Source organism: Sorex fumeus, unplaced genomic scaffold (assembly GCF_029834395.1).
Source record: "Sorex fumeus unplaced genomic scaffold, SorFum_2.1 ptg000024l, whole genome shotgun sequence".
NCBI lineage: Eukaryota > Metazoa > Chordata > Mammalia > Eulipotyphla > Soricidae > Sorex > Sorex fumeus.
In genome coordinates this window covers 4,745,621-4,770,092 of record NW_026606081.1, presented here as the reverse complement: position 1 = coordinate 4,770,092, position 24,472 = coordinate 4,745,621, and the positions used below count along the sequence as shown (strand labels likewise).

At 45.0% G+C, this 24,472-nt stretch overlaps 1 protein-coding gene across 1 annotated transcript; it reads left to right on the top strand.

Annotated features, from left to right (window-relative positions):
- Nucleotides 1-7,114: 7,114 nt before the first annotated feature.
- Nucleotides 7,115-21,432, top strand: MTNR1A (melatonin receptor 1A). The gene is made up of 2 exons (XM_056114415.1): nt 7,115-7,325; nt 20,564-21,432. Exons 1-2 carry the CDS (start codon nt 7,115-7,117, stop codon nt 21,430-21,432), a joined length of 1,080 nt encoding a protein of 359 aa, XP_055970390.1.
- Nucleotides 21,433-24,472: the final 3,040 nt, after the last annotated feature.

Genomic DNA, 24,472 nt, shown 5'->3' with positions numbered 1-24,472 from the left:
AAAAGAGAAAGAAAGGTTTTGGCACAGTCATGGGTCCTGAGTATTTAATACAAACCAGACCGTGACTTTCCAGCTCTGAAGATATTCTAAACCAGTGTTGCTCAAGCCTTTTCTAACCTTATTTGCTTTATGGCTCACCTGTCTCTGCCCTACCAGTGGTCCCCCTGGCCTTGTGCCAGTGCCTCCCTATCCCCCACCACCATTTACACAATTCTTACCTGTCCCCACCCCCAACATATACACACACATCGAAATGTCCTGGGGACCCACAGAGCCATATGACCCCTGGTTGCGAGATGGTGCTGCAGATGATGTGAATGCTGAAATAACCATTTAACGTGTGGAGTAGCAGGAAATCGAAACCAGAATGTTTTCCTGATTCTGCGTTCTCTCCATGTTACTAAAGCCATGTGACTGGGCCCTGTGTATCTGTGGAAGCCGGGCTGTGGCACTCTTTTGGAAGCCAGGGGATTCTTTGTACGTAATATGCACTTAAAGATGTACTAATAAACATGACTTCTCCCCGAAGAGTGCTGGCACTCATTCTTTTTCAAAAAGAATCGTCCACACGCAGGGTGGTCCCTGCTCCTCGAGTCCATGTGGAATATGGGCCCGGCCAGCTGTGGCCTCCCTGCTGGAACATCAGCATGGAGTGGAGGTGGGGAGAGGGAAGGGACAGCTGGGAACTTGACTCATTTGGGGTTAGGCTTCATGACCTGAGAGCGTTTGCATGTGCTGAGCTTTTGTTGATTTTTTTGTTTTGTTTTGATTTGGGGGGCTTATAATCAGTGATGCTCAAGGCTTACTCCTGGCTCTGCACTCAAGAATCACTCTTGTCAGGCTTGGGAATTATACGGGCTGCCAGGGATCAAACCCAGGTCGACCGTCTACAAGGCAAACTTCCTACCCCTGTATTATCACTCCTGCCCAACCTGAGCTCCTCTCGATGAGGGTCATTTTTAATAAGGGGAACTCCTGCTGTCTACCACATACACACCGCAGAGCACACGTGCACACAGACTTGCACGCATATGCACGCACACGTACACACCCACAGGTCTTGTGGTGATCAGCCTCTTCATTCACAAAGCTGTCCTTCCCGGGCTTCTACTGCTCTGATCACTGAGATGCCTCAGAAGTGCACTGCAAAGACTGGAGAAGTGGGCATGAAATTGCTGGTGGAGGGGCCGGAGTAACAGTACAGCGGATAGGGTGTTTGCTTTGCATGTAGCTGACCCGGGTTCAATTCCCATATGGTCCCCTGAGCAGTGCCAGGAGTAGTTCCTGAGTGCAGAGTCAGGAGTAACCCCTGTGCAACACCGGGTGTGACCCAAAAAGCCAAAAAACAACAAAGAAGGAAACTGCTGATGGACTGTAGGCCACGGTTCCTAGCTGGTGTAGGCCCCTGGGAAACGCTGATTCTTATTTAGATCATGGACAAAAGTGCCTGCCTGGGTGTCCAGTGGGATTATTTATCCCAGTCAGACAGGAACTCCCCGATCCACTGAGGAAATGCTCAAACAGATTGAATCTTTGCCAACCCTGTTATTTCAACACTAGGAAAAATTCTTTTTTTAGTTTTTTTTTTTTTGGTGGGGGGAAGGGAAGGGCACACCCAGGATGGGGTAGGGGCTATCCCCCAGGGCTCTGTGTTGGATATCTCTCCCAGCAGTGTCCAGGGGACGTATATCTGGGGACCCTGCACCCCACTGTGGCTTGACCGGCTGAGAAACTGGACAGTTTCTGGGTGAAGCATGTCCTATGCAGGGGCACCAAGAAGCACGTCATCTACATGCTGCAGATCTGGGTACCCCGGAACAGAGAGAAAATCTCTGAACCAGAGAAACACGAACTGGCTCAGAAGTCTTGGCAAAGCCCATTCCCACTCTCCTGCCCCTTCCAGCTGGAGTTGCAAAGGCAGACAGGTGCTCCGTGGCCTGCGCCACCTTCTGGGTCTAACACCGTGAACCACAGAGCGTTCTCTGGGTAAGAAGAGAAAAGGCTTCAGGGATTCCAGGGGAATCGCTGCCTCATGAATGGCCTGAGATTCGGTCCTTCCTGCTAGCGTTCAGAAACCTTTTGACGGGGTGCTGCGAGAGCCCTTCCATGGTACCAACCGGCCCTGTGAGGTAGGGCCTGGGTGGGTGACGGCTCTCAGTCCCTCCTCAGCCTCTCTCTCGACATGTACTGCTGCTCATGAGAGAATGTAAGAGACCCTTCAGCTGTGTCGCCATGAGAATGTGGGCTTTAGCTCTCCTGACCAGTTGCAAAAATGATACCCTCTCTTCTTGAAATGGCCCCATACTCATCCTCCTGCTCTCGCCGAATCCAGGAATGGCCCTGCTGTTTGGGGGGAAATTTCCTTAGCTTTGTCAGCCTCCATCAGCCTTTCTCTTCCTCTTTGCTGCCACCTATGTCATACTAGGGAGTCTGGGGCTTGATGAGTTTCCTGTGAGCATCCTTCCCTATTCTCAACTGACCCACCAAGGATGCCCAACAGAGAGAGAGCCCAAGGCTAGACAGGACCAGATCCCCCAGGCCCCAGGCCACTCTGAGTGAGAAAACAGCCTTGGACTTTGGCCAAACCTGCCCCTCACCATCCAGTTCTGGTTCCAGATCCTCTGTTTACATGTTCTTTATTTCACGGACTTCCAGAAAAATCTGGATTTATGTTTATTTTGTTGCTACCACCACAGCATACATAGTAAGCAATGCTTTACCTTGAATTTTTTAAACCATCAGTAAGAACTGCCCCCCCCATAGCCCTTAAACTAAGTAATATTTGACTCAAGTCATTATTAAGTGAAACCTTAAAAATAAAAATAATACAAAGTAATTATACATGATGACTTGTTTCAGGTGAACTGAGCTTTTGAAATTAGGACACAAGTACATTTTATACACACACACACACACATATGTGTGCTGTAAGGAGTGTTAATGATTGAAATATATTGTTTTACGTCTTCTCAAGTATCTAGTGTCATGATCCCGTAGCAGACAAACAAATAAAATCTACCTTAAATAAGCTAATAATGGCAAGACAAATTCTCCTTATGTGAGCAGTGGATTTTCCCCTGCTATTTACTGGAGAAATAAATATGGAGAAAATGCCTCATAACATAAGGGTGACAAATCCATTAAAAACCCATTAGTATGACAAATAGCATTTTCCACGATAAATTGGAAATTTCCAAATATCCAAAGACATAATTTCATAGACTTCCTGTTATCTTAATGTCACCAGACATAAAATGGATTCATCTGTTCTCTCATTTCGTCCAGCATATAATTGTTGGAGTTTTCTGTGTGCCAGACACTGGCTTCAAAACTGGTCAAGCCCCATCCTCAATTCTATCATCTTCCAGTGGGGTTCCAACACGAGAGCAAATAGAGACCATCTGGGGGATATGGTACCGGTCTTGCACACAGCCAACTCTGATTCAATCCCTAGCGTGGTATCCGGTACCCCGAACACTGCCAGGAGTGATTCCCCAGCAAGCACAGAGCAAGGAGTAAGCCCAGACCACTACTAGATGTGGCCCCCAAACCAAAAGAGAAAATGAAAAAGCAAATGAAGCAGATAGGTGCAGGTGGCATGCGTGGAAGGAAGGGAAAAGAGCGCTTGTGAATCTAGGAGCAAGAAGGAGGCACACAGGCGATCCCAGAGAAGGTAAAGGGAAGGAATGAAGTCACATCAGAGGAATGTGGGTCAGGGAGGAATATGAGGTTTGAGAAACAAGAGCAAGTTCCAGAAGCTGCGAGTGGAGTAGGAGGGATGGATGTTGGGGGAAGGGCAAGTCATGGAAGGCCGTAGAAAACTTGGATCTGTGCCTGGACTCCCGACAGCAGTAGGCATCCATCAAATCATGTACACATATCTGTACTTGCCTATTTTATTTTAGTACCAGTGTTATGGTTAGATTGTATAGTTGTACTGTAGCACTGTCCTCCCGTTGTTCATCGATTTGTTCGAGTGGGCATCAGTAACGTCTCCATCGTGAGACTTGTTACTGCTTTTGGCATATCGAATACACCACGGGGAGCTTGCCAGGCTCTGCCATGCGGGCGGGATACTCTCGGGAGCTTGCCGGGCTCTCCAAGAGGGGCGGAGGAATCGAACCCAGGTCAGTTGTGTGCAAGGCAAACACCCTACCCGCTTTGCTATGTCATTAAGGACAAAAATCCTTGAGTTTCGGACCTACAGAAGCAGAGTAAAATGAGGAGTGGTGGGCTTGAGGAGGTTCTGCGAGAGCAATTCGTGTGAAAGGCTATGGTGGCTTCGGTTTGGTGAGGAGCCAAAGAGGAGATAACGCAGAAGATTAGAATAACCAGGATTTGTTCTTTTCACTACAAGAGGCTGAGAAGGCCATAAGACCTCACCTGAACACTCAGTACACCCCGGCAAGTGCCCACAAAGGCACATGCTGAAGGGGCCCCTTCTGTAACCCAGAAAACGTTGCTTAACCTCTGTTCCCCATCCTCCGCCTTCAGTGACTGTGGGACATCCCGAGAGAGGTACCAAGGCCAGGCGGCTCAGAGGGCAAGTGGGCATGCCAATCTCTGGCACTGCAGCGAGTGACTCAGCAACTTTGGGTGTGGTACCTGAGCACTGTTGGGTGTCCCTCCCCCAAGCCCCCCAAATTTGTTAGTTATAAACGCCATTAGTTTAACTCATTCACTGTACCTACTGAAACCCACCTCTGTCCCTCCCTCAAGGCTGTCATGCATTGCCGACTCGGTCTCACTTTATGTCACAGGTACACACCCCAGCAGTGCGGCCGTGTGAAAACCTTGCACCCCTACCCCCTTCTCCGAGGCTTGCAGTTCATGATACCTTCAGTGAGCTTTTCTCTTTGGGTCACACCCAAGAGTGCTCAAGATTTTCTCCTGGCTCTGCTCTTAGGGCTCACTCCTGGCAGGCTCAGGGGACATAGGTGATGCCAGGGATTGAACCCAGGTGAGCTGCAAACAAGGAAAGTAATTTCCCTGCTCTCCTCTCTCTCTGGCCCCTCTTTTTTGTTTGGGTTTTTGTTTCTCGTTGCTTGTTTTGGGGCCACACCTGGTGGTGCTCAGGCTTACTCCTGTCTCTGCTCTCAAAGATCACTCCTGGCCAGGCTCAAACACAGATGCGCGGCATACAAGGCGTTATGGGCGAGCCCTCAGCTCCTGTCAGTTTCATGCTTGTAGATTTCCAACACCGCCACCAGAGGCCGCACCTTCCTTCATATTTCCAGCTGTGCCAACCATGCAAAATATGTTCTGAACAGAAACAGTGATGAATAAAAGGGGAATTCATTTTAATCTGAAACTTTAAGACCAGGAGGTGGAAAAGTCCCAAAAGGTAAAGTGGACATGTGGGGCACAGGAGGATTTGTTCAACTCCTTGAAAAGGTGCCGGCTACAGTTGCCAGGTCCCTCTTTTGGAAAGACCACCCACCAAGACCTCTTGGCGCGTACTACACATTGCCATGGGGTTCCCTTAGACTTGAAACAGACAAGAGACGTTATTTTTAAATAACGTCTATTCTTAAAAGCTCTAGGTGAGCGTGTTGCAAACACAGGCTTGGCTTGTCTTGAAGACGACGGGACTGTGGGGCTCTGTGGCTACAGATGTGTAAATTCTGTCCAGCTCCTGGACAGTGATTGCAGGGAGTGCTGGAGGATGCCAGGTCGTGGCTACTTTGCCAGACTGAGTCTGGGACCCCTGAGATTGCAGAGTTGGGAGCGGTTATACATGGGCGCCCCCAGCTGCCTCTGTGTGGTTCTTATCACCTTGGGAAGCAAGCAGAGGGGGTGGTCCCAAGTCGAGAGCAGTGGAAACCTGACGCCTTGGAAATCGCAACATCCAAGGAGCCCGTGGAGACACATTGTTAGAAGGATGGATGGACATTGAGGTCTGTGAGTTCTGCGGGGATCCGGGAGAACGTCTCGATGAATCCTTGGGTGAGCAGTTCCTTCGACGTGGTCACCTCTTTGGCCCACTGTGCAGGTAAGGAAATTGGACACTTGGTGACCAAGCTCCTTGCTCCTCTCTGAGGAAGGGTTCGAGCCCACGCAGTTGGGTCCTGATGCAAGAAAGGAGCACGCAGTTGGGTCCTGGTGCAAGAAAGGAGCACGCAGTTGGGTCCTGGTGCAAGAAAGGAGCGCGCAGTTGGGTCCTGGTGCAAGAAAGGAGCGCGCAGTTGGGTCCTGGTGCAAGAAAGGAGCGCGCAGTTGGGTCCTGGTGCAAGAAAGGAGCGCGCAGTTGGGTCCTGGTGCAAGAAAGGAGCGCGCAGTTGGGTCCTGGTGCAAGAAAGGAGCGCGCAGTTGGGTCCTGGTGCAAGAAAGGAGCGCGCAGTTGGGTCCTGGTGCAAGAAAGGAGCGCGCAGTTGGGTCCTGGTGCAAGAAAGGAGCGCGCAGTTGGGTCCTGGTGCAAGAAAGGAGCGCGCAGTTGGGTCCTGGTGCAAGAAAGGAGCGCGCAGTTGGGTCCTGGTGCAAGAAAGGAGCGCGCAGTTGGGTCCTGGTGCAAGAAAGGAGCGCGCAGTTGGGTCCTGGTGCAAGAAAGGAGCGCGCAGTTGGGTCCTGGTGCAAGAAAGGAGCGCGCAGTTGGGTCCTGGTGCAAGAAAGGAGCGCGCAGTTGGGTCCTGGTGCAAGAAAGGAGCGCGCAGTTGGGTCCTGGTGCAAGAAAGGAGCGCGCAGTTGGGTCCTGGTGCAAGAAAGGAGCGCGCAGTTGGGTCCTGGTGCAAGAAAGGAGCACGCAGTTGGGTCCTGGTGCAAGAAAGGAGCGCGCAGTTGGGTCCTGATGCAAGAAACGAGGTGTGTGGGGGGGGGGGGGGGGGGCGGGGGGAGGCGGACGCTTTAGGTGCCCCGTGTGGCCCGCACGAGGGCGCCGTCGGCCGGTGGTGCCCAGCCCGGCCCGACCCCTGGGAGAGCCGCAGAGCGGGGCCAGGTGCTACCCGCGGGGCTGCCCGTGCAAGGCCCGGCCGCTGGGGGGTGCGGGCGGCCGCGGCTGGCACCGAGCGCTCGCGATGGGGCGGGGCGGGCGTGAGGAGGGCCCCGGGGAGGCATCAAAAGGTGGCGGGGGACCGCGCTGCGCTGGGCGGACGCTGGGCACCGCTGGGCAGCCCGCGGGATGGCCGGGAGAGCGTGGGGCGCGCCGGGCGGGACCCCTCTGCTCAACGCCTCGCAGCCCGCGCCGGGACGCGGGGAGGAGGCGCGGCCGCGACCCTCCTGGCTGGTCTCCACGCTCGCCTCCATCCTCATCTTCACCATCGTGGTGGACATCCTGGGCAACGTCCTGGTCATCCTGTCGGTGTATCGCAACAGGAAGCTGAGGAACGCAGGTAGGGGCTCCCGGAGCCGGGCAAGCAGGACCGGCAGCCCCCGACTGGTGCCCACCGCGGGCGCTCCTTGCTGGGGACCCTTGCACAAGCAACGCCCTCTGGGTTCAAGGGGCTTCTAAGAGAAGAGCGGTTCTTTTTCTTCACACACACACACACACACACACACACACACACACACACACACACTCTGTAGTCAAGTGGTTTCTCCTAAGAGAAGTGCAGTTCATTTTCTTAACACACACACACACACATACACACACTGGGGTCAAGTGGTTTGCCCTAAGAGAAGTGCAGTTCTTTTTCAACATACACACACACAGACACACACACACACACACACACACACACACACACACCCTGTAGTCAAGTGGTTTCTCCTAAGAGAAGTGCAGTTCATTTTCTTAACACACACACACACACACATACACACACTGGGGTCAAGTGGTTTGCCCTAAGAGAAGTGCAGTTCTTTTTCAACATACACACACACAGACACACACACACACACACACACACACACACACACACCCTGTAGTCAAGCGGTTTCTCCTAAGAGAAGTGCAGTTCATTTTCTTAACACACACTACACACACACACATACACACGCTGGGGTCAAGTGGTTTGCCCTAAGAGAAGTGCAGTTCTTTTTCAACACACACACACACACACACACACACACACACACACACATCCTGGAATTTCTAATAGGGACTGAAGCCACATCAATTTCATTTTCTTTTTACTTGCTCACTCAGAATTGGTTTTATTTTCATGAATCGAGGAGTTTTTTATTCCTCAGGGGCAAGAGACTTTTCTAGAGTTGGGTTCTCTTTAGGTTAGGATAAAATAAACTATCGTTTCCAATTTCTAGAATGTATTAGACCAGAGAGACACAGGATCACTGTTGGCAGAAAGCTCCTTAAGAAGTCCTTTCAACTCAGATCACTTTGACATGCGTTTCCTCGCCCCAACATTGTGAAAATATGAGCAGATTTATGACCTGGCAAGCCATAGCATAATTATTTTAGTTGGTGGTCGTTTTCAGATCTTAAGACTGCAACTTTATAAAAGAATCAGAATGTGATGATTTCTCCAAGTTAAACAAGTTTACATTTTAAAAACGGAAATTTCAGTAAAGAAAAAGGTGTATTTACATATACTCCACTACTGATCTGTAGTAGTGTTAAACTTGTTCTCCCTCCAAGCACTGCAATCGATTTTTCTGGTGTGAACACAGTTGGTCTATAGGACACCGCATACTCAAATGTCTATAGGATGGTCAGCCAGCTCTTTCTTTGTCTCCAGGAGAGCATTTGAGGGAGGGGTGGAGAAGGAAACATATATTTATATGCTTGCTAAAAACAGTGTTCGCAGTACATCATTGATAATACTTTCATTTTACAATTTGGTCTGACTCCTTTGGGGAACCTTCTGGTTTTGGGTTTTCTTATTCTGTTTGTTTCTTTTTTTTTTGTTTTGCTCTCCATAATTCTTTGGACTGGGCATAGATTAAGAATTCATTAATAAATACTTGATAATGAATTCAATTTGAGTTTGTCAATTAAATGACTTCACTTCATAGATGATTGACTTTTGACTAGAATTCCACCTTCAGAAAGAGGCTTGTTCCCAGCTAGTCTTGGGGCACTGCATTCCACAAACTGCATTCTGTGGGTCAGACACAGGTCTGAGAGGCCCAGTAACTAAAGCCTCTAATGGGGTATCACTGTGACATCTCCTTCTGTGGAGGAGAAACTGAGGGTATAGACCCGTTATAGTGACCTTAAGTGGTGGAGCAAAATTTAAGCCTCTGAAATTGCCCTAGAATTCAATTTCTTTGGTTGACTATCAGCAATTATACTTTGGAAATTGAGATTTAAAAAAAAAAGATTTTAAAGACAGTGCCCCTGCTCCATTCCTTTGTAGTTGGTTCATTTTATAAGAAACTGTCTGACAGGACAGTCTATAAAATGCTACATCCCTGCATCTGACTTGGCAGACCCACGGTGAGCGTTAATCTGCAAAGCATTTTAACTTTTATGTTTTTATAATTGAGACTTTTTATTCAGCGGTACCACTTGCAATTCAAATCAGTTGAGGTTTTCTGGAATGCACGATAATTTGAAACAATGATATAGACAGCTGATTCAAGCATGACTCTTGGAATATCCATTAAAAATTCTTATGACTGTTTAGTCCCTCCATTTTAGTAAAATATAATTTGTTGGTGTTATGGATGGGAAAAGATGGAAAAAAGAGAATAGAGGCAATGAAATAAGAATACTAGGATTTCTTAAGTTTTGAACTAGTGCACCCTTTCGAGAATTTTAGAATAGGAAGGTGATTTATGCAATCCTCCTCTTTTGACTTTTGACATTCCAGGGAAGAAATTAAAAATTGTTTAGCAGGGGTCCAGAGATGTTATAACAGAGCCACGTGGGAGCCCAGGCTCCAACCTCAGCCGCACATATGATGCCCTCCCACAAACAGCATGCAAGCACAGAACCTGGAGCAGTGCTGAGCACTGCCAAGTGTGGCCTCTAAAACAAAAAATAAAATGAATACAAAAATATTTAGCTGCATTGGGACAAGAGAAATAGTATGGGTTCAAGGCACTTGCCTTGCACATAGCCCATTTTGGTTCTATCCTGGCACAACATATGGTCCCCCAAGGATCTCCAGTAGTGATCCCTGAGCACAGAGCCAAAAGTCAGGTCTGAGCACAGCCCCAACATCCCCCCCACCTCCACCCACGCAAAAGAATGTGTATTAGACCCTAGAGTCAAATCACACTATCCTCTTTGCATCTTCTGAGGACCTGTCATAGCAGAATGAGAAGAGACCAGCTCTGGACCATTGGCGTTTCTCTCTACCATGTCAGCTGAGAGACCAGTTAAGATACACAGTCCTGGGGCCAGAGCCCAGTTCATCCTGTAGGGCCCTTGACTTGCATCTCATAGGGTTCCCCAAACACCACCGGGAGTAAATCCTGAGTGAAGAGCCAGGGGTACCCTTGAGCATCCTCAAGTGTGGCCCAAAAACAAACAAAAAGATACCCAAACCTCATTTTCTACATTTTCTACACTGAAATTATTGAATCTCTTAGACCCCCATATTTTTACAATTACCTGGTGTGAAATGCATGTGGGAAGATCTGTGAGAAGAATAAAGCAGGTAATGTTCTTTACACTTTCTCCCTGAGTACACATAGCAAAGCAATCATTGTGTATTATAAATCTATCATTGAGCTGTGGACTTATGATTTGTGCAATGTTCTCTATGTGCGTTATTTTTTTTTTGCTTTTTGGGTCACACCTGGTGATGCACAAGGGTTACCCCTGGCTCTGCACTCAGAAGTTACTCCTGGCGGTGCTCAGGGGACCATATGGGATGCTGGGAATCGAACCCGGGTCGGCCGCGTGCAAGGCAAACGCCCTACCCGCTGTGCTATCTCTCCAGCCCCATGTGCGTTATTTTTAAATGAAAATTTTGGTTAAAAAATAAAGCAAGAGCATAATAGTACCTTCTTACTCAAAATTCAATTATTTGACGGACTAGAGTAGCACCAATAAATAAGGCATGGAGAAAAATACAGGCTTTTACCCACACACAACTTGTTCTGCCTTAGAATTCCACACAACTGATGGGCTGGTTTCAAGATATTCACAGATTCTAAGTAGGAAATTAGGAGAAACGTGGATACATTTAAAGGAATATAAAGGACAGCTGCTCAAGGCTCCATGCCAGGAGTTATTCCTAGCAGTGTTGGGAGACCAGGTGGTGCTAGGGATTGAGCTTGGCTTTTCCACATGCACTAAGCCCAGTGAGCTCTCTCCACCCACTCTTAATCTTATGTATGATTACAATCAAATGTATGATTGCAAATGTATGATTGCAAATGTATAATTGAAAATGTATGATTGAAAATGTATGATTGCAATCCAGTAAGGACTGGAACTGGACTGGAACTGAAGCCAATAGAGAAGAAGTTGTTAGTCATTAATAGAATTATTTTCAACTTCGGAATGCATTATATTGGTCGCAAAGAGTCTTGCGTATCTGTAAGACTATCTGGAGTGTCACAGAGCTGAGAATGGAAAAGATGAAATAGAAACTGTATAATTAAAAGAAGTTGTTAGTCATTAATAGAATTATTTTCAACTTCGGAATGCATTATATTGGTCGCAAAGAGTCTTGCGTATCTGTAAGACTATCTGGAGTGTCACAGAGCTGAGAATGGAAAAGATGAAATAGAAACTGTATAATTATAATTAAGTTATTTAATTCACTTTAACTGGTGGAGTGTATTTCTTAAATAAAAAAAAATGGAAGTAGCATACTCTTTCTCCTCTCTGCAACATGTATACACAAACACAAACACACACACACACACAAACACATTCACACCAAAAGTGGCAATAAAGCTTCCAGCCGAGCTACCTAATAGACACATCTGCCCAGAGTCTAGCTTAATTTTTTTCTCTGAACACTTGTAAAATGGAATTAGTTCAGAGAAAATTAAAGTAATGATTTAATTATTGTAATTGCTTGGACAGAAAAGAAGCATAATTACTACAAAATAAATGAAGCAGAGGATTAAAATCATGAAGGAAATGTAGGACGTAGTTTATGATTTTGTTTTTGAGCTCTTTAAAATAAGTTTATAGTAGGTCAGTTTATCAGCATGATTTTCTGTACAAAAAAGTACTATTTTACAGCAGTTTAATTTTCACCTGAATTTTGCATAGTATGCATATTTTTAAAATATAAAAACATCTTGAGTTAAAAATTTATTAAAATGGGCCCACTTTGGAATTTAAATATTTCATTGATAATAGCAATTGGTCTGTGGAAAAATAAATTTGCTTTTATTACTTTAATTTGGGCTAGCATAACCAATTATATAAAATGTTCTTTTAATGACAGTTTATCTGAATTTCCTACCCACCTAGCAAAACCTAAACTTTTTTCGTTACGATTGCTGTTTTCTTTCACTTCTTTATAGTTGTGAGTGTGTGTGTGTGTGTGTGTGTGTGTGTGTGTGTGTGCTGAGGTGGGAGAGAGGGGGGGTTAAAATTCATCAAATAAAGACTTCAAATTCAAAGACTATTTTGTTTAAAATGCTGGGAGATGACAACTTAATTTCCATCATCAAACATTTGAGCAACAGATTTAACTATTCAGGATCTAAATATGAGGAAGACAAACAGGGTTTAGCAATCGAGAAATACAGGAAGGCAAGTTTTTGCAAATTGATATAATAAAAGGCAAAGTGCATAAACACTGTGCCTGGAATGTCCCCAACCACCTCTGCTCCCTCTCTTGCTGCCTTTTTTCATGCCCATATATGTTTTGTATCTTTCTATTTTAATTTTATTTGTTTATCTAAGATCGGTCTTAAGCATGGCTGTGGCTGGAACCGGAGGTCTTCAGCTGCCAGGGCTCTGCTTGGGGTGGGGAGGGAAACTCAACCCACCCTCCTCCAAGGGGCCCCAGTGAGGACAGCCAGGCACAGAGGCAGGAGACTCTGTGCTCTTCTCTTCCGGAAGCAGGGTTTTATAGTCTCTGGCTCTTAGCTGTTGATGGGATTACACGGTGCTGGGGCAGTTGGTGGGTGTAACGCCTACATAGTGGAAGATGGCAGCTGAAGACCTCCGGTTCCAGCCTCAGCTATGCTTAAGAGCACTCCCCACATGTTCAGACGAGCCTCACACATGAAGGAACCTGCCGAGGAACCCAGGTGTGTGGGACACCAGGGCGTAGATCTCCAAGCCTGCTCGGATTGAGACTGGGGTCTCCTCCACCCAGATCCCCCATCTTTCAGTATGTAGGCGCTACTCCCACCAACTGCCCCCGGCGCCGTGTAATCCCATCAACGGCCAAGACCCAGAGACTATAAAACCCTGCTCCCGGAAGCCTCTTGTCATCTAGTTCTTACTCTGGAGAACCTGGCAGGCTACCAAAAGTATCCTGCCCACACGGCAGAGTCTGGCAAACTCCCCGTATCGTATTCAGTATTCATGCCAAAAACCAGTAACGATGATGGGTCTCATTCTCCTGACCCTGAAAGAGCCTCGAATGTGGCACTTTTTAAAATCTCAGGGCTAGGACAAAGATGTTACTGGGGGCTTGCTCAAGGCAGTCGATGAACAGGAAGACAGTAATACAGTAATCTAAGATTGAGGCTCATAAGATCCCTGTCACCCCAGCACTTGTGTTACGCACGTACCATATTTTAATTGAATGGAATTTATTAGAGTTTAAATGTAAAGTATAAATAAAGTGACTTAGCAGCCTTTGAAAGAGGAGCAATTTTCTTCTCTTTGGCTAGGCGAATAAGCAAAGACTGTGGGCTTTCCATTTAAGAGATTGGGAAAAATGGGTAACATTTTAAAATTTAAGATGAGGATCCACTAAAAGGCCAAAGGACTGGTAAGAAACAAAGATAAAAAGCCATGTTAAAATTTCAGTAGAGTGATTTATTTAGGGTATTGTTGCTGTTCTGTTTTATTTATGTATTTTGTGGTCCCGGAGACTGGCAAAATATAAGTGGGGTGTTCGTGTATTTTGTTTGTGTATGTGTGGTGCCATGGATTGAACCCAAACATGCAAATCATATGATCTAATCACTGAGCTGCTTCCTCAAAAGAGCCCTAGGGTGTTTTTTTTTTAAATAAAAATACATTGTTAGACTAAGGTATGGAATTAATGTACTGAAAATGTGGAGCTTAATTTTGTGGTATTGTTTGTTTTGAGGGGCACATGCAGAAGTGCACATGCAGGATACATTGCTCCAGCACTTTAGCTTAATTTCTGTTCCTTAATGTGCTATACTTGATCACTTGATCACTTGATCCCCCGTTACTCATCGATTTACTCGAGCGGGTGCCAGTAACGTCTCCATTCATCCCTGTTGCGTGCTAGCATAGCCCAAAGGCATCTGTTTATTCTAGGAACATGCAGAGCCTCAAACTGATCATTTAGGGTCTTGACGAAGAAGTCTGACCATCTTGTAGCTCAGCGTCCACGCAATCTTTTGACATCCCGTGGAATCCAGTCAGTAATGGCTCTATTCCAGCGGTTGTCTGTAAACCTCATTACGTGTCCAGCCCATCTGATTTTTGATGTCTTGGCAAATGAGACAGCGTCTCTGATTCTTGAGCGTTGAAGGAGATCAGAACTCTGGATTCTATCTCTCATTTGAGTGAATCGTGATATTCCAAGCACAGCTCTTTCGATTCCTCTTTGAGAGACCTGAATAGCATTCTCATCTTGTTTTCATAGGGCCCAGGTCTCTAAGGCATATGTTAATGCAGGAAGAACAGTGGAATCGAAGAGATGTGCTTGTAGCTGGAGGTTCTTTGTCCTCTTAGTTATTTCTTCAACGCTCTTGAAGGCATTCCAAGCCGCTCTCTTCCTCCTGTGCAACTCAGGTGCCAGGTCATTCATCATGCTGATTTCTCGACCTAGGTATATATAAGTGTTGCATTTGGAGATGGTGGTTCCATTGAGAGCGAATGGAGCATCAGGAATGAGACTGTTTCTCATAAACATTGTCTTCGTAAGATTCAGCTGTAGTCCGACCTTTCCACACTCACGGTCAAAGTTGGTCAGCATTTGTGCCGCTTGACTGATGTTTGGTGTTATTAGAACGATGTCATCAGCAAAGCAGAGGTGGTGTAGTTGCCGACCATCTATCTTCACTCCCATTCCTTCCCATTCCAGTCGTCGCATGATGTTGTCGAGGGTAGCACTGAAGAATTTTGGTGAAATGGTATCACCCTGCTGAACCCCTCTCTTGACATGGATGATTACTTCTTTGTAGAATGGTGAGATCCTGGTAGAGAATGCATAATAGAGCTCATGAAGGATCCTGATGAATTGAGTTTGTATGCCCTGATTGGCTAGGGCTTCCATGACCGCTTCCGTCTCAACAGAATCAAAGGCCTTCTTTAAATCAATGAACGTTAGACAGAGCGGCATCTTGAACTCCTGAAAAACCTAAATGAGCTTAGTAATCGTGTGGATAAGGTAGATGGTACTGAATCCTTTTTTGGAATCCGGCTTGTTCACATAGTTTTCCTTCATCTAGTGTTCTGCTAATCCTATTCAGGATGACTCGAGTGAACAGTTTGTAGATGACAGACAATAGACAGATTGGGCGATAGTTGCCAATGTTGTGGATGTCTCCCTTCTTGTATAGTAGTACAGTAGTACATTGGGATGGAACATTGCATTCAGACAGGTAGCGTGTGAAGAGTCGAGCCAGTGTATTGATGAGTACTGGTGGTAAGTTCTTCAGGTGTTCAGGTCTGATCTTGTCTGGCCAAGGTGCTCTTTGTTTCTTTACCGACGAGATGGCATGTTGGATTTCGGAAGGGAGAACATTGGGAATGACATACCCATCGTGCGGAATGTGGTATGTGGGCAAGTAGACGTGGCTATTAAAGAGATCTGAGTAGAAGTCATGAATAATCTTCTCCATTGCCCTTCTGGAAGATGTGATAGATCCATCAGGATCTTGGAGGGCAGTCATCTTGGTTTTGTAGTTAGTGAATGACAGGCGGGCATTACGAATGCTTTTCCCAGCTTCTGCCGCATCTACCAGCACCGCTGCTCTCCTGTCTTTGAAGTCATCCTTGATGGCTTCTCTGCATTGTTTTGCCAGCTGGACATTCGCTTGCAGTTGCCTGAGGCATGTGCCAAGCCACGTTGGCGAATAAGTTCAAGAGTGTTTGAAGAAAGGCGGTTTTTTTGTGGTTATCTCCCTCTTGGCATTCCTCGCACAATCATGGAGGTGCTGAATCATTCGATCGTATTCCTCATCAATGTTGTCAATGATGGCATCTTCCCATGTTACCGCAACAGAGCCAAAGAGCTCCCAGTTGGTGGTCATTCTGGGACTTCTCTTCTTAAACTTTGCATTCTTTTCTCCTCTTTCTGTGAGGTAGAATTTTGCATGAAGGAGATGGTGGTCCGATCTCATTTGGAATTTTGGGACAACAGCAACATCGATTAGGCAAAACTGCCAATTGAATATGATGTGATCTATTTCATTGTGGAACCGTCCACCAGGAGACTCCCATGTCCAATGTTTAGATTCAGCCTTTTGGAACTGTGAGTTACCATGGAAGGTCTTGGTTGACATGATGAACTCAGACAGTCTTTCACCCTGTTCGTTCCATTCTAGGCCATGGGTCCCGATGTGGAGTTCATCGGCTGATCTTCTTGGTCCTATCTTGGCATTAAAATCACCAACAATGATCTTGTAGAAGGTATGATCTTCTTTATAGAACTTCTCCAGCTCCATGTAGAACTTCTCAATTTCTCTTTCACCATAATTGGATGTTGGTGCATAGACAACAAAGATAGAAACTGCTGGCAGTGAGCCACATCTATTCAAGTGTAATCATCCCATTTGGGTTGTTAAGCATTCAAATGAATCAATGCTCATGGCTAAGTTTGTGTTGACAAGGATACCGACACCACCGACGCCTCTTTTGTCACATGTTCCAAGGAACAGTTCTTCTCCAGTGTTGAAAACGGCGTGATGTGATTGCTGTTTTCTCATTTTGGTCAGACCAATGATGTCATACTTGATCTTTCGCCTTGTACCATCAGGTCCTCGATGGATGCATCAGATGCCAGCGTACGTACATTAAAAGTTCAGACAATCATTTTTGTCTTTCTTCATTTTGGCAGGGCTGGAGTGATAGCACAGTGGTAGGGCATTTGCCTTGCACGCAGCCAACATGGCCGACCCGAGTTCGATTCCTCCGCCCCTCTCGGAGAGCCCGGCAAGCTACCGAGAGTATCTCGCCTGCACGGCAGAGCCTGGAAAGCCACCCGTGATGTATTCGACATGCCAAACACAGTAACAACAAAATCTCTAATGGAGACGTTACTGGGCCCGCTCGAGCAAATCGATGAATGTTGGGGGGGCCTTTACATTTTACCTTTACCTTTGTTTTGGCAGCATATTTCTGCCTTGGGATTTTATCAACCTCTCCTTCCACATCCTTCTCGACTCTGCCGTATTCAGGGTCAGGGAAATGAGATCCATTTTTTTTACTGGATTTGTCATATCAAATAGACCACGGATAGCTTGCCAGGCTCTGCCATGTGGGTGGGATATTTAAGGTACCCTGAAAAATTAAATGAATGTAAATAAAAAGTCGCACGGCCGCTTGGTGTGATAATCTCTGGATCCTGGCTGTTGTTGGGGTTACATGGCAGTTGGTGGGTGTAACTGTCTAGCTACTGGCAGGTCCAGTCCCAAACCGTGCAGGCTTGGAGATCTCAGCCCTGGGTCCCACACACCTGGGTTTCTCTGCCAGTTCTTTTATGCGTGAGGCTCATCCAAGTGTGGAGACTGGTCCCAACATGACCTTGGCTGGGGCCCGGAGGTCTTCAGCTGTTGGGCCCTGGTGAGGACAGTCAGGCTATACAAATTTTTAAAATGTTACCTTTTCTATGGATTAAAGTAGGAGAGTGGCAAAATACCATTCATATAGTACTTATGTGATAGAAAATGTATGTCACAAAGATTGCTTCACTTAGTCCTTACACAGACCCCAATTAAAAAAAAAAAGATACTATTGCTATTTCCATGTTAGAGAAGAGGAAATTTTGGTGAGATCATCAAATTAGACATGGAGTAGTAGTGAAACCGGTATTCTGACACAAATAGCTGATGCCAAAACCCTTTTCTCTAATCCACTTGAAGAGCTCGGAGGTGAGGGGTGAAAGGTCTAGAGTTTAGGGCAGTGATGGTTAGCTTCAGGATGAACATTGAGTGAGAGCAAGAACTTAATGGGCCAAGTGTGCGCTTTGCCTGCAAAGGGCCTGCGTTTGACCCCTAAAGCACAGAGCAAAGAGTAGCCCTGAGCACCATTGGGTGTGGCCCAAAGACCCCCAAAATAAAATAAAAAGAAATGACATAACATGAAAATTTTCAGCTAATGTAGAAGGAACTTTTTTTTTTTTTTTGCTTTTTGTGTCACACAGGACAATGCTCAGGGCTTACTTCTGGCTCTGCACTCAGGAATTACTCCTGGAAGTGCTCAGGGGACCATATGAGATGTCGGGGAATCAAAACCCTGTCAACCGGGTCAAGGCAAATGCCTTCCCCACTGTACTATCCCTCTGGTCCCTGGAAGGAACTTCTAAAACAAAAGAGAAAGCTCTCAGGTTTTCCCCATTGAGAATGATGCTTGTGTAGGCTTGTGGTAGATGATGGCTTTAACTATATTGAGGAAAGTCCCCTCTATCCCCATTTTGGTGAGGGATTTCATCATAAATGAGTGCTGGATCTTGTCAAGTGCTTTTTCTGCATCTATTGATATGATCATATGGTTTTTATCTTTTCTTTTGTTGATATGTTTGATGATGTTGATCGATTTCCAAATGTTAAACCATCCTTATATCCCCGGGATGAATCCCACTTGGCCATGATCATTTACTTAATCACTTAACTTCCCGTTAGTCGTCGATTTGCTCGAGCGGGCGCCAGTAACGTCTCCAATTGTCCCTGTCGCGTGCTAGTGTAGCCCAATGGCATCTGTTCGCTCCAGGATCATGAAGAGCCTCAAACTGATCGTTCGTGATCTTCACGAAGAAGTCTGACCATCTGGTAGGTGGGCGGCCACGTGGCCTTTTGACATCCCGTGGAATCCAGTCAGTAACAGCTCTAGTCCAGCGGTCGTCTTTAAATCTCATTACGTGACCAGCCCATCTGATTTTTGACACCTTGGCAAATGAGACAGTGTCCCTGATTTTTGATCGTTGACGGATGTCGGAATTCCGGATTTTTTCTCTCATTTGAGTGAAACGTGATATTCCAAGCATAGCTCTTTCTATTCTTCATTGGGAGACCTTAATAGCATTCTCATCCTGTTTGCGTAGGGCCCAGGTCTCTGAGGCATATGTTAATGCAGGAAGAACAGTGGAACCAAAAAGATGTGCCCGGAGCCGGAGGTTCTTCATCCTCTTAGCTATTTCTTCGACGTTCTTGAAGGTGTTCCAAGCCGCTCTCTTCCTCCTGCGCAGCTCGGGTGCCAGGTCATTTGTCATGTTGACTTCTCGACCGAGGTACACATAGCTGTTGCATTTGAAGATGGTCGTTCCGTTGAGAGCGAATGGGGCATCAGGAACGAGGCTGTTTCTCATAAACATTGTCTTCATAAGATTCAGCTGTAGTCCTACCTTTCCACACTCACGGTCAAAGTCGGCCAGCATTTGTGCCGCTTAGCTGATGTTTGGTGTTATTAAACTTGGCCATGATGTATGATCTTTTTGACGAGTTATTGAATTCTATTTTCTAATATTTTGTTGAGAATCTTCGCATCCATGTTCATCAGGGATATCAGCCTGTAGTTTTCTTTTCTTGTGGTGTCTTGTTTCCTTTTGGTATTAGAGAGATATGGACTTCATAGGAACTGTTTGGGAGAGTTTCTGTTTCTTCAATTTCCTGGAAAATCTTGAGAAGAACTGGCAATAGGTCCTCTTTAAATGTTTGAAAAAATTCACTAGTGAATCCATCTGGACCTGGGCTTTTGTTTTTGGGAGGCCAGCTGCACAAACTAAGGGAAAAGGCAGCTCAGATAGAGAAGGGAGCACCAAATAAAGGGTGTTGTGAGTATCCTTCCAGGATGGGAGATGCATGTTGAAAGTAGACTATAGACTGAACATGATTGCCACTCAATGCCTCTTTTGCAAACCACAGCACCTAAAAGGAAAGAGAGAACAAAAGGAAATGCCCTGCCACAGATGCAGGGTGGGATGGGGGTGGGGGTTGGGAGGGATACTGGGATCAGTGGGGGTGGAGAATGGGCACTGGTGGAGGGATGGGTAATGGATCATTGTATAACTCAAACTCAGGCACAAAAATTTGTATGTCTACAACTGTACCTCATGGTGTTCAACTAATAAAAATTAAAAATAAATAAATAAGTAAAAGAGAAAGCAAGCAGCTTGATAACAACTGATCTGAACGTGGGCGGTGCCTTGCTTGGGCAGTCGGGGAAGTTTGACCACTATAATTTGATAGGGCAAGAAAAGAGCTCAATTTCTGATGAAAACAGGCCCCACTCCCTACATTACGGCAGTGGCTAGAATGCCAAGTCATCTGAGTTGCAGAAAAAGCCCCTTTCTAAAGTAAAGAACCTGAAAAATAAAGCATACAATAATTCCACAACTCACAGTAACTTTTTGTTTTTAAATAAAACTTTCTCTTGTAGGAAACCTGTTTGTGGTGAGTCTGGCTGTCGCAGACCTGGTGGTGGCCGTTTACCCCTACCCCTTGGTGCTGGCATCTATATTTAACAATGGATGGACGCTGGGGTACCTGCACTGCCAAATAAGTGGTTTCTTAATGGGCTTGAGCGTCGTGGGCTCCATATTCAATATCACGGGAATTGCCATTAACCGCTACTGTTATATCTGCCACAGTATCAAATATGACAAGCTGTACAGTAACAAGAACTCCGTCTGCTACATTATCCTGATATGGATACTGACACTTGTGGCCATTGTGCCCAACCTGAGTATTGGGTCCCTGCAGTATGACCCGAGGATCTACTCCTGTACGTTCACTCAGTCGGTCAGCGCTGCATACACGATAGCTGTGGTGGTCTTCCATTTCATCATTCCTATGATCATCGTCATCTTCTGTTACTTAAGAATCTGGATCCTGTTCCTTCAGGTCAGATGGAGGGTGAAACGTGACAGCAAACTCAAACTGAAACCCCAGGACTTTAGGAACTTTATCTCCATGTTTGTGGTGTTTGTACTTTTTGCCATTTGCTGGGCTCCATTAAACATTATTGGTCTTGCTGTGGCTTCAGATCCTGCCAGTCTAGTGTCCAGGATTCCAGAGTGGCTATTTGTGGCCAGCTACTATATGGCGTATTTCAACAGCTGCCTCAATGCCATCATATATGGTCTACTGAACCAGAATTTCAGGAAGGAATACAGAAGAATTATAGTCTCGCTGTGTACCGCCAAGACGGTCTTTGTAGGTAGTTCTAATGATGTCGCAGAAAGAATTAAATGCAAACCCTCCCCATTAATGACCAACAATAATTTAATAAAGGTGGATGCTGTTTAATAACCAAGAAATGGGCCTGAGAGATAGCTCAGAGGGAAGAGACACATGTCTTGTGTGTGTGGAGATCCAAGTTTGATTCCCAGCACCAGGTACTGCTGGGTATAGACCTGCCTGGAGACCTCTGAGCATCACCTGACAGGGGCCTTGTGATCCCCCAGCACTGCTGGACCAAGCATCACTGCATCCGGCCATGGAGTTGAATCATCTGGCTACTTGGCTTCGCATCACTAATTCGCCCCTGGAATTCCTGAAGACCACCTGGGAAGACTCCTCAAAGTATTACTGACAAGATAAAAACACTCATGGAGAGAAAGGGAACTTGTACACTGTTGGCTGGCTTGTAAATTGGTACAGTCAGTGTAGAAAGCTTCAAAAGAATCTTCAAAAAAATTAAAAACATAAATTCCATGCAATCCAGTTATCCCACTACTGGGCATTTGCCCAAATATGCAAAACCAACAATTCTAATTCTAAAAGACACATGCACCCCACTGTCTGTGGTAACATTATTTATAATAGGCTAGAATTGGAAGGCAACCAAGTGCCCATCCATAAATGAATGGATTAAAAAGATGTATGTGTACAAATATGTATATAGAGACACAATACTGCTCACTAAAACACAGCTTCTTCAACTTCATGGGTGGGCCTAGAGGGTATTACGCTTAGTAAAATAAGTCAAATGAATGAAGACAAAAGTTATGTATATTACTCATACGTGGGACATACATAGAATGAGAAAAGCCACAAATAAATACACTAGATAAAACAAACAAATTCTTATAGACTGTAAGATGAACTCGTGTTATCAGAAAGAAAGAAGGAAAGGGGGAGGGTGGTTAAAATCAGGAAAAGGGGTTAATCGTATGGAGAAGGATAGAATTGGACTTTTAGTGATCTTAATGTAGAATATATAGATTTTGATTTTTAATGATACCGAGAGTATCTCACCCTCACGGCAAAGCCTGGCAAGCTACCCGTGATGTATTCGATGTGCCAAACACAGTAACAAGTGTCACAATGGAGAAGTTACTGGGCCCGCTCAAGCAAATCGATGAACAACGGGAGAACAGTGACAGTGACAGTGACACTTGAAAGTTATTTAATGTCATAATACAATGTTAGTACAATAAAATAAATAAAAGATATGCATAATAAGACCCACATACTTATTAATTCTCACCATTACTTCCTTTGACAGTTGTGGAGGAAAGCAGCATAGATGAGAAATCTTATTCACCTGAGAGATTACCTCTATAGTTTCTGAACTGATGACTTTGAATAGGGCCCTAATTCTACTTATCAAGAGAAATACAGAATATACAATGATACGTTAACTGAAAAATGAAGTTCTAGGACAAAGGTAGATTAATATAAAGTTAAAATGTTTAGTGTCTTCAAGTGGAGAAAGAACTAAGCACTCTTCCTTTATTTCAAATGCATGCTATATTTTAGATAGTAACTGCTTTTCCTCCACTTTTTGAAGAGCTCTTGTACAACAGTGTGTGTTTTATACATAAATGAGTAAAATGGGACAAAAGGGGAAGTGTGGGATTAGTAATTCATTACACAGAGTGAAAAATTGAAAATAAAACAGTGAGTACTTCAACAGGAGCAGCAACCACTGCAGAGTATTTTCAATTGGCAGTATAGTGGGTAGCTGTAATCTTAGGCATTTATCATTCTATGTTAGCAGTTATGAATTCCTCTAGATACAGAGCCAACTATATAGTAGTTCTCTATTTTAGATGCCAACAATCATAAACGGGGGGCGGGCATTGGACCACATGCTACTGTGCTCAGGGATCACTCCTGGCTGTATCGGGAGACCATATGTGGTGCCATTGATCAAACCTGGGTCGGCCTCGTGCAAGGCAAACACCTTTTTTCCTTGACTGTCTTTCCTTGCATAACCCTCCAGCCAACAACCACATTTTAAACATTTAAAACATTTGAAATAAGAGTTACATATGAAAATCTATTTGATACCACTAGATGTTTGACTTTTTTTATTGTCACTGAATAATCATGGTTGAGATCATTCATTGAGTAGCTCTCTGTTAATGTATTCAATTCAGTTAAAAAATAAGAAAAAGGATTGTAAACTCTTTAGTTTTGTAACCTTGATGAGTATAAATGATTTTTATTAGGAGTCAGATGCTTCATTTTAAGTTTGAACTGCTTTGTTTTCATAAATTTATTCTATTTTAAAGCAGCTGAATTTACTAAGCTGTTTGTTACTAGTTGAGTTTTCTGTGTTACTGCTTTTGTTTGTTGAGTTTGTTGGTTTCTATCTTGCTCTCCCATCTAATCCGGTGTGCTCCTGCTGGAATTTCGGTATTGACAAATTAAGAGGACTTAGATATAATGTTGTCTCTGTTCTAGATTGATAACCTATTTGGGCATAACCTATTTCAGCAAGTAGCTATCTAAGCTAAATCGTTTCTCTTTTATTGTTATATATCATAACAATAGCCTTAACAATTTATTTTAGTATTTATTTTCCCAATAATAACAAAAAGTCTAAGATTTTAAACATTTTCATAGGAAAACTGTGGTTTAATAAGTGATAGTTCTGGTTTATCCCCCAAATAATGCCTTGGGACACAATGAGTTTTGTAACACAAAGTGCTTTCTTGGAATTAAAAACCTATTTTCTTGTGTTTTAAATTTCTGTAACATAGTGGAACACAGCGGAATATAGTGTAATAGTGGAACAAGTTGGCAATTTGCAACTGTTTACATAAGACCCTCCCGTTGATCATCGATTTGCTCGAGCAGGCCCAGTGACGTCTCCATTGAAGACTTTGTTGTTACTGTGTCTGGCATATCGAATACATCACGGGGATCTTGCCAGGCTCTGCCGTACGGGCGAGATACTCTCAGTAGCTTGCCGGGCTCTCCGAGAGGGGTGGAGGAATCGAACTTGAATCGGCTATGCTGGCTGAATGCAAGGCGAACACCCTACTGCTGTGCTATCGCTCCAGCCCTAAGACAACATAAGACAAAAGTTATTTGGATATGTGTGCCAATAGTTTTA

Bases quoted from the DNA above. Each gene is read 5' to 3' on its own strand.
- MTNR1A (XM_056114415.1), top strand. From the start codon at position 7,115: ATGGCCGGGAGAGCGTGGGGCGCGCCGGGCGGGACCCCTCTGCTCAAC. The intron at 7,326-20,563 runs GTAGGGGCTCCC...TTTCTCTTGTAG, and splicing joins CAGGAAGCTGAGGAACGCAG to GAAACCTGTTTGTGGTGAGT.